We start from the raw sequence: 15,575 nt of genomic DNA, 5'->3' as shown, positions 1-15,575 counted from the left end.
GCATGCAAGGCAAGCGCTCTACCACTGAGCCACCTTCCCAGCCCCCATTAATATTCTTAAACAACTCTTAACCCTTGAGTTCTAATGTTTACTGGCTAGCAAGTAAACAAGGTGGTCTATGATGGAGCTTGTCCATTTAAAAGTTGAGTAATTCCATTGAGTGCTTACTTACTCTTGGGCTGCCTTATTAGGTGGAATTTTGGGGGTCATTGTAGGAAACTGAAGGCCAAGGAGATTAGCTTACCCTGTGTTGTATCAATAGATTGTAGATCTGGGATTGAACACCAATATGCTCACAGGAGAGCCCAGTGCTTCACCAAGTTCAGTTTACCATCATTAACTCTCTAAGACATCATAGGTACTGACTGCCAAGTGTCTTAGGATTTTACAGCTGTGGGAAACCTTGCCTGATACTTCAGCTCTTTCAAGATAGTATTTTTCTTTTCTTTTCTGTCATGGGGCTTGAACTCTGGGCCTGGGCGCTGTCCCTCAGCTCTTCAGCTCAAGGCAAGCGCTCTACCACTTGAGCTACAGCGCCACTTCTGGTTTTCTGGTGGTTTATTGGAGATAGGAGTCTTTCCCGCCCGGGCTGGCTTTGGATTTCAATCCTCAGATCTCAGCCTCCTGAGTAGCTAGGATTACAGGCATGAGCCACCGGCGTCCGGCTACATGCTGACTTTTTGAAATAGTTCTATTGTGCTATATAGTTTCTACTAGTTCTTTTTTTGTTGTTGGTCGTGGGGCTTGAACTATGGGCCTTGGGCGCTGTCCCTGAGCTTTTCAGCTCAAGGAGAGTGCTCTACCATGTGAGCCATAGTGCCACTTCCAGCTTTTTCTGTTGATGTGGTGCTGAGGAATGGGGCCCAGGGCCTCATGTTTGCGAGGCAAGCACTCTACCACTGAGCCACTTTCCCAACCCCTCCACTAGCTTTTGTACTCCTGTATGACTTGGTACTTTCTTCTACCATCAATGACTTAAATTTTTTTTCTTTTTTTTTTAGTTTGTTTTGGTGGGTTGTGGGGCTTGAATACTGTCCCTGAGCTTACAGTGCCACTTCTGGTTTTCTGGTAGTTTATTGGAGAAAAGAGTCTCATGGACTTTCCTGTCTGGGCTGGCTTTGAACCACAATCCTCATATCTCAGCCTCATGAATAGCTAGGATTACAGGCTTGAGCCTCTGGTGCCCAGCTTAATTTAAAAGTATTTTTAAGCCAGATGTGAGTGGCTCCTTGCTACTTAGGAGACTGATCCGAAAATGGAGGTTCAATGCTAGCCTGGGTAGGAAAGTCCTGGAGAAGACTTATCTCCAGTTAACGACTGCAAAACCATAAGAGGTGCTGTGATGTATAGTAATAGAGTACTAGCCTTGATGGAAAGAACTCAGGGACTGTGCCCAAGGCCCTGAGTTCAAGTCTCACAACAGACTCCCCCCCCCAAAAAAAAAAGTTTGATTCTGTTAAACGAAGTACCCTCTCACCACTTTTTAACCAATTGGAAGTGAAAATGATAGCCTGGTATTAGATTTAACAACTGTAGAATATGGGAATTACTAGGTTAGCAAATTGCAAAATAGGAATAGTGACATTTCAAAGTAGAATACATACTAGCACCCTTGGCCCATGCACAGATCCTTGTTCTAGCTGTTGTACCTCCAGTCTTTGACCAGCCTAGTTCAGGGATGCATGATTCCCAGCAGTGTCTTTTCAACAGCAATCACTTTTTTTTTTTGGAGGCGGGGGGGCGGTGGGCAGTTGTGGAGTTTGAACTCAGGGCCTGGGCACTGTCCCTGAGCTCTTTCACTCAAGGCTGGCACTGTACCATTTTGAGCCACAGTGCCAATTCCAGTTGTTTTCTGGTGTAATTGGAGATAAGAGTCTCATGGACTTTTTCTGCCCAGGCTAGCTTTGAATCATGATCCTCAAATCTGAGTAGCTAGCGTTGTAGGTATGAGCCACTGACATGATCACTTTGGTGAGTTTGAATTTTTCCTTTGAGTGTCTGGTCAAATGTCAGCAAGTTATTCTGCTTTTACTCATTAATGAAAGCTCCTGCATCCTCAATCAAAGGCGGTATTCATTCTGAACTTCTTTCCTGTTAAGTATGATTAAACCTTTGGCTGGGTGTCAGTGGCTCATGCCTGTACCCAAGAGGCAGAGGTTTGAGGATTGTGGTTTGAAACCACAAGACTCTTATCTCTAATTAACCAGCAAAAAGCTGCAAGTGGAGCTGTGGCTCAAGTGGTATAGCGCTAGCTAGCCTTGTGCAAAAAAAGCTCAGAGACGATGTCCAGGCCCAGAGTTCAAATTCCAGGACTGGCATAAAAGCAAAATAACTTTATGAGTTTTGTCTGCTTTCCCTAAGTATTGTGGTAGTGAAGACTTTTGATTTTCTGTAGAAAAATTACTTCATACAACCTATTTTTTTCTTCACTACTTCTTTGTTGTTTTTGGTGGTCATGGGGACAGAGATTAGTGGCAGAGTGCTCAGGTGGCATGTGCAAGGTCCTGGGTTCTAGCCTCAATACTGAGGCGGGGGCTGGGGGAAGCTTTTTTTTTTTTTTTGGTCGGTCATGGGACTTGAACTCTGGGCCTGGGCGCTGTCCCTCAGCTCTTCAGCTCAAGGCGAGCGCTCTACCACTTGAGCTACAGCGCCACTTCTGGTTTTCTGGTGGTTTATTGGAGATAGGAGTCTCACGGTCTCTCCTGCCCGGGCTGGTTTTGAACCGAGATCCTCAGATCTCTCAGCCTTCTGAGTAGCTAGGATTACAGGTGTGAGCCACCAGCGCCCGGCAGCTTTTTTTTTTTTAAAGTACTCACCTTGAACTCAAGGCCTTGCTCTCTCACTTTGTTGTTGTTGTTGGGAGGGGGGGAGGGCTTGAACTAAGGGCCTACCCACTCTCTGAGCTTTTTAGCTCAAGGCTGTCATGGCTAGCTACCACTTTGAGCCACAGCACCACTTCTGGTTGTTAATTGGAGATAAGAATCTCGTAGACTTGTCTGCCCCAGCTGGCTTTGAACTACATTTGTCAGATCTCGGTTTCCTTAGTAGCTAGGATTACTGGTGTGAGCTACTGGTGCCTGGCTTACTTGTCTTTTTTTCCCTTTCCCCTCACACTTGAATCGCACATCTAGCCCAGCTAAGCCTTATAGTGTTTTGTTTTGTTTTACAGTGACATGTATTGTCATTTAAAAGGTAGTAGAACATTCTGAAAATTTTACCTTATTTGTTGAAAGGTATCCCCAGTCTTTGCATTGAGCTGCCTGGTGTGGTCCCTTTGTGTTTTGTTTCCTTTTTCCAGTCAAGGTCTGTTTATGTAGCACAGACGGGGCTGGAACTGTTTTTGTAGCCCAGTCTGGGCTTGAACTCTATTCTGCTTCCCCTTCCCAAGTGCTGGAATTACAGGCATGTACCTCTGTACCGGGCCATTGCTTATCATCTTTGTTGAATTAAAGGAAAGGTTCTTTCAGCCACTTTCTTTTTCTGCTCAAATAAGTATTGTTTAGTTACTTTGTACCATCTTACAGATAAGTGCATCTCTCTCTTTTTTCTTTGCTTTTTTTGAGGGGGGGGTCCGGTTGTAGGGCCTGAACTCTGGGCCTGGGTGCTGTCCCTCAGCTCTTCAGCTCAATACCACTTGAGCCACAGCGCCACTTCCGGCTTTTTTTCTTTTTGCTTATGTGGTGCTGGGGAATCGAACCCAGGGCCTCACACATGCAAGGCAAGCACTCTACCACTGAGCCACCTTCCCAGCCCTCTCTTTTTTCTTTTTGGCCAGTCCTGGGGCTTGAACTCAGGGCCTGGGCACTGTCCCTGAGCTTCTTTTGCTGAAGGGTAGCACTCTGCCACTTTTGCCATAGTGCCACATCTGGCTTTTTCTGCTTATGTGGTGCTGAGGAATGGAACCCAGGGCCTCATGCATGCAAGGCAAGCGCTCTACCACTGAGCCACCTTCCCAGCCCCCCAGTCCTTTTCTTTATCCTTTATTTTTTTTTGTGCTTTTTTTTTTTTTTTTGCTGGTCGTGGAGCTTGAACTCTGGGCCTGGGTGCTGTCCTGAGCTCTTCAGCTCAAGGCTATCACTCTACCACTTGAGCCATAGCACCTACTTCCAGCTTTTTCTGTGTATGTGATACTGAGGAATCCAACCCAGGGCCTCATGCATGCAAGGCAAGCACTCTACCCCTGAGCCACGTTCCCAGCCCCTGTGCATTTATTTTTATTTCTTTTTCTTTTGTTTTTTGATGCTGGTACTGGAGCTTGAACTAAGAGGCTCACATGCTTATGCTTAGCTTTTTCATTCAACCACTTGAGGTACACCTCCATTTCCAGCTTTTTCTGGTTAATTGGAAATAAGATTTGTCTGCCAAGGCTGGCTTTGAATCTTGGTCCTCAGATCTCAATGTGAGCCAGTGGGGCCCAGCATAAATTCCTTTCTTCATCCTGCATATTAACTTAGAACTTATTATAAGTTAGGCACAGGGAAGGTAAGGGAATGAGAACAACACAGACAAGATTCTGATTTTTAGGAGTTTGTAATCCCAACTGATTTTCATCTTTTGGTCATACTGGATCAGACCTAGGGTCTGCGATAAGTTTAGTTATGAAAGAAGAGCAGGAGTTAGGTGAAGAAATGAAGAGACAGGGAAGAAGACCCTGAGAAAGGAGCTTATTCCCCTTCCTTTTGACTTCCCTCTCCACCCCAGTGGTGACAAAGTTTGGGAGTGGTAGACAAGGGAGATGTAGGTGATAAGGCCACAGTGTGGTTATGCTATATGAACAGGTCTAGAGATCTAACATACAGGTTGAAGGCTATAGTTACTAGTAATATACTATAAGTGCACTAGTCACACAAGGTTACAGATTTGTTTGAGTGAAAGTTAATCTACTGTATATGTATGTCAGATATGCTGTGGTAGCTCATGCCTGTGATCCTAACTTCTCAGGGAGCTGAGAGTTGAGAATCTTGGCTTGAAGCCAGCATGGACAGAAAAGAAGTCCATGGGACTCTTGCTGTTCTTGTTGGTCGTGGGGCTTGAACTCAGGACCTGAGTGTTGTCCCTGAGTCTTTTGTAAAAGGCTAGCCTCTACCACTTTGAGCTACAACTCCACTTCCGTTTTTTTGGTAGTTAACTAGAGATTAGGGTCTCACAGACTTTCCTGCCTAGGCTGGCTTTGAACCATGATCCTCAGATCTGTCTCCTGAGTAGCTAGAATTGTTTGAGCCACCAGTACCTGGTGGTTAGTTCTTTTTTTTTTTTTTTTGGGTCCGGTCATGGGGCCTGAACTCTGGGCCTGGGAACTGTCCCTCAGTGCTTCAGCTCAAGGCTAGCGCTCTACCACTTGAGCCACAGCACCACTTCCTGCTTTTTTCTTCTTGCATATGTGGTGCTGGGGAATCGAACCCAGGGCCTTAGGCATTCAAGGCAAGCGCTCTACCACTGAGCCCCCTTCCCAGCCTTGCAATTGAACTCTGAGACTCATGCTTGCTAAGCAGGTCCTTTACCACGTGAACAACCCCCTCCCCCATTTTTGTATTTTTTGCTGTAGGAATGTAATGACTATAACATATTTTCTCTTTGTAGATTATCTTGATAATGGGAATAATAAAATGGCAATTCAGCAGGCAGACAAATTGTTGAAGAAACACAAGGATCTTCACTGTGCTAAGGTAAGTTTTTTTGAGCTCGAGTATTCATATATATGGTTATATTTGTAATTCTTAATTGGACTTTCCTTTTTTACAACTTTTTTTTCCTTTTATTTTATTTTTTTTTCCTTTTAGCAAAATTTTTTTAAGTATAAAGATAAGGTTAAAGGAGGGAGAAATAAAAACTTTTCCTGCTTCCCATGAAGGAGTTAAAGACTATTATTATTACTATTTTTTCCCCCAATCCTGGAGCTTGAATTCAGGGCCTGGGCCTTGTCCTGAGCTACTTTTTGCTAAAGGCTAGCACTCTACTACTTGAGCCACAGTACCACTTCTGGCTTTTTCTGTTTATGTGGTACTGAGGAATTGAACCCAGGGTTTCATGCATGCTAACCAAGCACTGTACCACTAAGCCACATTTCCAGCCCTATTACTATTTTTGGCAGTACTGGAGTTTGAACTTGGAGCTTGGGATTGTTTACATTTGCATTGAGCTTTCTAGGCAAATACTCCACCACTTGAGCCACATCTCCAGCTTTTTTTTTTTAAGTTCCTTAAAGGAAGGAGATGTTTGCTCTCTTTAGTATTTGTGCCATTTTAGAATATTTTATAGCATGCCCTATGTGGCTACTATACACTCTTAGTATGACTAAATTAAGGTTTGGCAGTTGGTACACTCCTGTAATCTCAGGGGACAGGAGGATCTTGAGTTGGAGGCAGTCCTGAGCAAAGGTACCAGCAAGTATTGTGTTTGTCTAGAATGTACAAGGCTTGAGGTTTGATCCCCAGAACAATGCGCCCCCCCCAAACAAACAAAAAACTACTCTCAAAAAACAAAAATAGCCAGGTACCAGTAGCTCATGCCTGTAATCCTAGCTACTTAGGAGGCTGAGATCTGAGGATTGCTGTTCAAAGCCAGCCTGGGCAGGAAAGTCCATGAAACTCTTATCTCCAATAAACCACCAGAAAACCGGAAGTGGCGTTGTAGCTCAAGTGGTAGAGCGCTCGCCTTGAACTGAAGAGCTGAGGGACAGCGCCCAGGCCCAGAGTTCAAGCCCTACAACTGACCAAAAAAAAAAAAACTAAGCAAATAGGAAGAAATCTTAAATTATATTCAATGTTTAAATTTAAGATTGTGCTGATCCATAAACTGCCACATAAGCTTGCCTTAGGGATTGACCTTGAACTCTCCATTTCTTTCTCCTGTCTCAGCTTTTCCTTTTCTTCTTTTGGTGGTCTTGGAGCTTGACTCAGGACCTGGGAGCTGTCCCTGAACCTCTTTGTGCTCAAGGCTAGTGTTCTACCACTGGAGCCACAGTGCCACTTCTAGCTTTTTCTGAGTGGTTAATTGGAGATAAGAGTCTCACAGACTTTGCTGTCTGGGCTGGCTTTGAACCATGATCCTCAGATCTCAGCCTCTGAGTAGTTAGGATTACAGGCATGAGCCACTGGCACCCAGCTCAGCTTTTCATTTTAAAAATGGATTTGGTAGGACACATTGCTAAAGTGGTAGATTGCTTATCTAGCAAGTATGAAGCTCTTAGTTCAAACCACAGTACTGCCCCCCCATCCTCAAAAAAGAAACAGGCAAAACTGACATTTCTTTCCTTGCTGGTAGGTCCTAAAGGCAATTGGTTTACAGAGAACTGGAAAGCAAGAGGAAGCTTTCACTCTGGCTCAGGAAGTGGCCGCTCTGGAGCCCACAGATGACAACTCACTCCAAGCACTGACCATTCTCTACCGGGAGATGCATCGGCGTATGTTGCTTTCTTTCCACTGTGAAGCATAGGCTTTCCCCTTTTCTGAGGACTTCTCTATTTGCTTTGTCTGGTTTAGGTATCAGCCATGATTTACATGATGACAGTAGTTAGATTGACACAGTAGCCAGGGCTTGTTGATGGAAGCTCTTGAACGGAAAATATATTTACGACAGTTAGGTTCCATGAAGTGGAATGAAGTTTTAAGTGAGGTTATTTTTGTCATTGTGATTTGCTAAATGAAGTCTTTTCCCCTTGTTTTCACTTTTGTTTTTGGTGCTAGTACCAGGGCTTGAGCACTCCGCTGTGTCACTTGAGCCACACCTCTACTTCTGTCTTTGCCTGGATATCTTTTGTGGGTCAGAGTCTCATGGACTGACCTTTCCTGCCAAGGCTGGCTTTGAGCCTCAATATCCAGATTTTATGTCTCTGAGTATCGAGTCTAGTGGAACTAAAACAATTTAACAATGAAGTACTAGGGGAAAGAATTAGGAAGGAGACAGAGCGGGTCCTGGCTGCTGTTGTATGCTGTAAATGTAATGAGGTGATCTGAGCTACTTTGTGCTTCTGCCAAACAACAGCTAGTAGAGTCAGTAGCAGCCAGATGCTGGTGGGTCATGCCTGTGCCTGAGATTTGAGGATTGCAATTTGAAGCCAATCTAGGAAAGAAAGTCTGTGAAACTCTTATCTCCAATTAGCTATCCAAAAAGCTAGAAGTGGAGCTGTGGCTCTAGTGGGCTAACCTTGAGTAAGAAAAAGCTCAAGGAGAGTACCCAGGCCTTGAGTTCAAGCCCCAGGACCTGTACACATACACATCAAAAAAAACAAAGTGAATGTCAGATGATGTAAAGGCAAAGCGAATGCGTTCCTCCTCCTCACTGGTAGCACACCTCCATTTGTACCAAATAGGGAGAACATTAAATGCTGTTAGGATTTGCTTTGATTATTGAAGCATGCTGAAATTTTTATTTCTCTTTGTCTTAGCGGAGTTAGTTACAAAACTTTATGAGGCAGCTGTGAAGAAAGTTCCCAATAGTGAGGAATACCACTCGCACCTCTTCATGGCCTATGCCAGAGTGGGGGAATACAAGAAAATGCAACAGGTAATTGAGCCCCGTATCCATCGGGCTGTGGGGTCACTGTTAAGTGGTAATGTGGTTTAATTGCTGTGTTGTGTGTGTGTATAGAATTAAAATTATATGTTGGTTTGTGGTGATCAGCCACATTTATTAAAGGTGTCTTATTTGAGAAAGAGTTGATTGCTCTTGTGTGGCTTAATGGTATGTTTTGTTTGGTTTCGGTAACTGTCCTACTGCATCAGATAGCAATCTGAAATGAATAGACTATCGGGAGAATAATTTTAAAGTTTCATCTAGTTTGTAAATTTAAGTGTTTGTAGCCTTCTGGATTTTGTTTTTGTTTTTTAAATTTTAGGTGGCACTTGGGTTTGAACTTAGGCCTCATGTTTAACTAACGCAATGCTGCTGAGCCATGCTCTCTGGACAACTCTTATCTGCTGGGGTTTTTATTTTTGTTCATTATTGTTGTGGTTGTTTTTAAATTTGTACCAGCACTGGAGCTTGAATTCAGTGCTTTGCACTCTTGGTTTTCTCTACTCAAGACTGATACTCTTCTGCTTGAGCCACGGCTCCACTTCTGGCTTTTGGCTTATTTACTTGAGATAAGAATCTCATGGACGTTTCTGCCCAGGCTGGCTTTTTGCCTCAATCCTTAGATCTCACCTCCTGAGTAACTAGGATTACAGGCTTGAACTGCTAGGGCCAGGCCATGGTGAGATTTTTTAGAAGGGGAAAAAAAGTCTTCATTGTTTGAGTGACTTTTTGTTTTTAATATTTTCCTGAGGCAGCTTCTTGCCAGTTAGTGTTTTGTGTGTGTATTTGAGGGGCTTCATCTGGACATGGACCTGTCTGAACTAGTGTATTGATAAAGCTGACATTAGAGAGGAATGAAACACCCACACAAAAAGCTCATTAACAGTTACGATGTCAGACTGTTTCTAACGGTTTTCATCCCATTCCTCCAGTGTGTGTACCCCAGTCTCAGCTACAGGGACTTCAGGCCATCCTAGGCTGTCTGTCCAATCCTTTGGAATATACTCCATATTGCTTTCAGACCTCTTCTCTTTTTGATCTACCTCATCCTTGTTTAATGCCTCCTTTCTTCCTGTTTTCTGTCTGCACAGTAGTGCTAACATAGAATTCCCTGAAAAGTTGATTTATATGTATCATTTTCCTGCTTTCTATAGAGTCCTTTTCGAAAACTTCTCAACAAAGGTACCCACAGTCTGCCTTGCAACCCCTTTTCCTCCCTCCCTCCCTCCCTCCCTCCGTCCCTCCGTCCCTCCCTCCCTTCCTTCCTTCCTTTTTTCTGTGCCAGACCTGGGGCTTGAACTGAGGGTCTGGGTGTTGTCTCTGAGCTTTTCTATTCTACCACTTGAGCCTACAGCTCCACTTCTGGCTTTTCCCCCCACAAGTTGATTGGAGATTAGACTCATGGACTTTCTTGCCTGGGCTGGCCTCAACCTTGCTCCTCAGATCTTAGTCTCCTGAGTAGCTAGGATTATAGGTGTGAACCACTGGCACATGGATTTTGAATTCCATCTTATGCTTGCTAGGTGCTTGCTAGGTGTTTGCAAGGTGCTTGCTAGGTTCTTGCTAGGTGGGCTCTACCACCTGAGCCATGCCTCCAAAGATCTCCCCCACCTTTTAAAAATTGTGCTAGAGATTATAATTAGGTCCTTGCACATACACGCTGAGCAGGTATTCTATTACTGAGCTACATCTCAGCCCTTTATTTTTTTATTTTTTTTTAGGGGTTCTGGGACTTGGACACAGGCCCCGTGTTTGCTAAGCTACCTCTGAACTTCACCTAGATTTTTTTTTTACTTACTTTGATATTTTTCCCATCTTAGAACTGATGTAGTTACTTACCCCCAGCCAAATATTTGTTCTTGCATCCACAGCCTCACCTCAGGTCTTTGCCTGGCAGCACCTGTCTGACTGCTGAACGAGTGCTGCTTCCTAGAGGCTTTACACATACCAGTCTCCTCCCAGTTTTCCTTAAAGAAAGTAGAAAGGAAATAAACTTAACTAAATTTTTCTTGGAAAAACCTACCATACCATGGTGTTTTTTGTTTTTTTTTTGCCAGTCCTGGGGCTTGAACTCCGGGCCTAGGCACTGTTCCTGGGCTGCTTTTGTTCAAGGCTAGCACTCTACCACTTGAGCCACAGCACCACTTCCAGCTTTATCTCTTTTTGTGGTATTGAGGAATTGAGCCCAGGGCTTCATGCATGCTAAGCAAGTACTCTACCACTGAGCCACATTCCCCGCACTGCCATGGCATTTTAGTATGCATTTTTATTGTTAATTAAATTGCAGTTGTGTATTTATCATATCTTCCTAGCTTCTCTTTCTTCTCTCTCTCTCCCCTTCCTTCTCCGCTTGCTACTCCCCTCCCCCTCCCCCCCACACCCTTTGGCCTTACAGGGGATGAAACCTAGGATTTCAAGAGTTCTTTTCTTAACTTTTAGAGCTTTTGGGACAGGGCTACAATCATTAATTCATTGGCAGGAATAGACAGCCCTTTATGCTTTATTGGGGCTCATGTAACTTTGGAAGTGGATTGACAATTGGCAGAAGAGTAAAAGACATAAAACAGTGACTATGATGATTAGTAAACAGACTTCTAGCTTCCAGTTAGCTCATTATGAATAGGTTCTCAGATATGCTTGAATAAGTATATTATTTCATTTTGTCATGTCCCTGCATTGAAGTAATGCTGCATATTGTACATTTCACAATGAAAGGCTTAATTTTGATTGCTATCTTGAAAGAACCTGTTTTCCTAATTTAAGAATTATTTTTTGATTTATGTCCTTGTACTCTTGATTTTGATGTTTAAATATTCCGCTTGAGGTTTTTTGTTTTCTTTTTCTGTTGTTTGCTTGTTTGGTAGTATATAGTCCAGCCTGGCCTTTAAACTCTTGATATTCCATCCTTTGATTCATTAGTGCCCAGATTACAGGTATGTGCCACGCTGCCTTATTACTATCTGCTTTTCTTTGTTTTACTTTAAGTGGTTATTGTGGCATTTTCAGGAATGATTGCTTACTGATAAATATTTGTAAGACTTGTGTGTTTGCATGGTAGCCTGTAGAACTGTATTAGATCATGTTGTAGTCTGTGAATATTTGGGCTTTTCTCTTAGAATAAGATAGTTGGAAAGGTGAAAATAGCACTCAAGATATAGAACCCCCTTCTGATGACTGCTGTCATCATTAAGTAACTTGGCTCTCATCTGGGATATGTAAATGTGATGCTGGTCTTTTAGGAAACTTCTTCTACGTACCTAGATTATTTTTATTTATTGTTTCCTTCATACCTAGCTTATTAATTGATCTCTATGTGATATTTTCTAAATTAGTTATTCTAATTTAATGGCTCTCTTTCAGGCTGGCATGGCTCTATATAAGATTGTCCCCAAAAACCCTTACTACTTTTGGTCTGTGATGAGCTTAATTATGCAAGTGAGTATGGCATTTGGAATGCATCAAAGTATGTCTTTAAAAATTTATTTTCTTAAAGTGTTTCTGAACATACTGCAGTGAGTGTTAAATATAAGACTTATTGTCAGGTGATTTTCCTAGGTAGGGATGCTTGGTATCTTTTTTCTCCTCTTCCTCCTCCTTCTCTTCCACTTCTTTCGCTTCTTCCCTCCTTTCTTCTACACAGCCCAGGCTGGCTTTGAACTCTAAGTAGCCCAGGTTAGGCTAAAACTGGAGATCCTGCTGCTTCTGCCTCCTGAGTTCTGGGATACCAGGCCTTAGGCCTTAGTTGGTATATCAGTTTATTTGTACATAACAGAGACTCCATTTCCCCTGAGTGTTTGATCCATTGCTGGGTTATTTGGTCAGGCATGAAGCTCAGTCTGGAGATGATAGAGGCAGTGTTATAGGTGAGTGAGCAGTCATTGAATGGGTCAGCCTTCATTTAGTGTTTTCCTTTCTGAGCCTTGGCTTGCTCTTTTGTGGAATGGAGATGCTTACTGTAAGCAGCAAAGTGAGATTCTTTGTAGGAGAAGATGCGGAAGAATAGTTAAAATGTAGTGATTAAGAATAGGCATTCTGGGGTCAGACAGTATTTAAGGTAATTGTAGCCAGTAACTATAAATGAGAAGAATCGGCATTTCTCCTTCCTTACAGCTGAGGACATTGTTGACGTATGACAAGCTTACACAGGGCTTCATATTTCTAAAGAAATGCAGGGATATGTCATGGTGGAAGTCTAGCATCTCAAAAATGCACTGGTTGGTGAAGCTGTGGTGAAGGAATCTCTTGTAAAGCACATAATCTCTTACATGTCCAGTTGGCAGGTTCAGAGTAGATCAGCTATGTGACACGTTGGATCAGCAGTTATATTTCAGAGTTGCGTGTTAATAGGAATAGTGCAAGCAGGGGAAAAGTTAGAATGAAACATTTATTTTTCCCCTTCTAGTCTATATCAGCACAGGATGAAAACCTGTCTAAAACCATGTTTCTGCCCCTTGCCGAGAGAATGGTAGAAAAAATGGTGAAAGAGGACAAGATCGAGGCTGAGGCTGAGGTAAGTGTGATTTTAGTAGTCTCACAATATTGTGCTAAAGTACTGTTAACTCTAGTCTAGTTTCACCTAGCCTCTCCATCTCTGCCCTGCCTATAATTGAAGCTTTCTGGTCTTTAGCAAGTACCCTAGGATGAGATGTGTGGGTGGGAAGTTTCATCTCACTGGAGGATAGTGTTCTATTAAATAAGTGTTAAAAACCAACAAAAACATACACATGATGATGTTATTATTGAAAAATTGTAATGGTTGTCCTCATTTATGTCTTCTGTAAGGTTGAACTTTATTATATGATCCTGGAACGCTTGGGGAAGTACCAGCAAGCCTTGGATGTCATTAGGGGGAAATTAGGAGGTAATTTTAAAAGTTTTCCTGAATTTTTTTTTTGTTTAAGCATAAAAATTATTGTGCTAAATTTTTTCTCATAAAAAGTAAACATGTTAAAATGTTATAGATTCACTTGTGATTGATAACTTTGTAATATTCTTACAGATTTTTCTATATGTTGTTAATTAATTTTTCTGGCACCACTTCAGTGCATACAGTCACATGTATGCATACAAACACATACACAAAAGAACTGTGCCAGGCACTGGTGGCTCATATTTGTAATCCTAGTTACTCAGAAGGCTGAGATTTCAAGATGTGGTTCAAAACCAGCCTGCGCAGGAAAGTCTCTGAGGCTCTCCAGTGAACCACCAGAAAACTGGAAGTGGCACTGTGGCTCAAAGTGGTACAGCACTAGACTTGAGCAAAGCTCAGGGATGGTGCCCAGACCCTGTCCCACGACTCCCCCTCCCCCCCCAAAAAAAAAACCCAACTGTTTGCCTGGGCTAAATTTGTTGGAGTAGTTTTATGAGTCTTCCACATACGCAATCTCCATTGTATACCTCTTTTTTTTTTTTTTTTCCCTTTTTGGCCAGTCTTGGGGTTTGAACTCAGGGCTTGGGTACTCACTGTCCCTGAGTTTCTTTTGCTCAAGGTTAGCACTCTACCACTTGAGCCACAGCGCCACTTCTGGCTTTTCCCAGTAATTGAACCCAGGGCTTCATGTATGCTAGGCAAGCACTCTACCACCAAGGCACATTCCTAGCCCAGTGCACCCTTGTTTTTAACTGACAAAGCAATTATGAAAATTTAGCATTAGAAATATCCTTTGTTTTCTCTTTTTGTTGGGGGGGGGTTGGTCATGGGGCTTTGAACTCGAGGCCTGACCCCTGTCCCTCAGCTCTTCAGCTGAAGGTGAATGCTCTACCACTTGAGCCACAGTGCCACTTCCAGCTTTTTCTGTTTATATGGTGCTGAGGAATTGAACCCAGGGCCCCTCCTTTGTTCTCTTAAGTGAAATCTTTATTATAAGCTTGGGTTTAAGATCAATCCCATTTTTTAAGGAGTAAATAAGGAAAATGAAACCTTTTCCCATCTATGATTGCACTTTTTTCTGGTTTGGGGTGGAAATGGCACCAACTCACCAACTTTCGTAACTTTGTGTTATAGAGAAGTTGACAAGTGAGATTCAGAGTCGAGAGAACAAATGCATGGCTATGTACAAGAAGCTGAGCAGGTGGCCGGAGTGTAACGCTCTTTCCCGGCGCCTTTTACTGAAAAAGTGAGTAGATCCTGGATTTTGTGCTGAGATCATCATCGGGTTTCCTGGACTCATTATTGACAATTTTTGTGTCTGTGTATTTTGAGATTTCTAGGTAGAGAGAAAATTCTCTCAGTAGTTGTGTCGTTGGTATTTTTAAAAAGCAAGTTTTCAAAGAGCCTTCATCTTTTGCTAAGGAGGTGCAATGGTACTTAATGTCACCATGGTGGCTAGACCTGGAGAATGAATGCTGAATATTATAAATGTATTGCAACCAATATTGGCCCAAAAGAGTCTTCCTTCTTAGGACACCACTTCCTATATAGGAAGAGCTCATTTGGACAGCCATCTGTTAAGTAAATTTTCTAGGTTGGGCAAGGTGGCTTATGCCTGTAACCCTAGCTGTTTAAGAGATAAAGATTGAGTGGCTTGCAGTTCAAGCCCAGCTCAGACAAAAGGTTTGTAACACTCTATCTCAACCAATAGAAGCTGGGTTGAGATGGCATGGACTTAGCTAAGAAACAAATAGGAAGATAGAGGTATGAGGCCAGCCTGGGTAAAAGTACAAAACTTACCCTAAAAACCAATTGGAAAAAACTGTGCTGGCTCCATGTCTCAAGTAGTAAAATACCTCCCTAGTAAGTGCAAAAACCAGCCAACTAACCAAACAACAAGGTTACTTTTCTTTGATAGCCTGGGCGCTGTCCCTCAGCTCTTCAGCTCAAGGCTAGCGCTTTACCTCTTGAGCCATAGGACCACTTCCAGTTTTTGGTGGTTTATTAGGGATAAGAATTTCACGGCCTTGGGGCTGGGAAGGTGGCTTAGTGGTAGAGCACTTGCCTTGCATGCTCAAGGCCCTGGGTTTGGTTCCTCAGCACCACATAAGCAAAAAGAAAAAAGCCGGAAGTGGCGCTGTGGCTCAAGTGGTAGAGCGCTAGCCTTGAGCTGAAGAGCTGAGGGACAGCG

General features: G+C 43.0%; 1 protein-coding gene across 1 annotated transcript in view; it reads left to right on the top strand.

Annotated features, from left to right (window-relative positions):
- The window catches only part of Naa25 (N(alpha)-acetyltransferase 25, NatB auxiliary subunit), a 44,898-nt gene that overhangs the window by 4,961 nt on the left and 24,362 nt on the right, over nt 1–15,575 (top strand). Inside the window, exons 2-8 of the mRNA XM_013023097.1 lie at nt 5,581–5,666; nt 7,264–7,402; nt 8,387–8,505; nt 11,875–11,949; nt 12,917–13,024; nt 13,297–13,375; nt 14,519–14,630. Of these exons, the coding sequence (XP_012878551.1) occupies nt 5,581–5,666; nt 7,264–7,402; nt 8,387–8,505; nt 11,875–11,949; nt 12,917–13,024; nt 13,297–13,375; nt 14,519–14,630 (718 nt within the window). The remainder of the gene's footprint in view (nt 1–5,580; nt 5,667–7,263; nt 7,403–8,386; nt 8,506–11,874; nt 11,950–12,916; nt 13,025–13,296; nt 13,376–14,518; nt 14,631–15,575) is intronic.

This window comes from Dipodomys ordii, unplaced genomic scaffold, assembly GCF_000151885.1.
Source record: "Dipodomys ordii isolate 6190 unplaced genomic scaffold, Dord_2.0 Scaffold66, whole genome shotgun sequence".
NCBI classification, from domain to species: domain Eukaryota; kingdom Metazoa; phylum Chordata; class Mammalia; order Rodentia; family Heteromyidae; genus Dipodomys; species Dipodomys ordii.
Note: the sequence above shows the minus strand (reverse complement) of the source record. Positions and strands in the feature narration are given on the sequence as shown.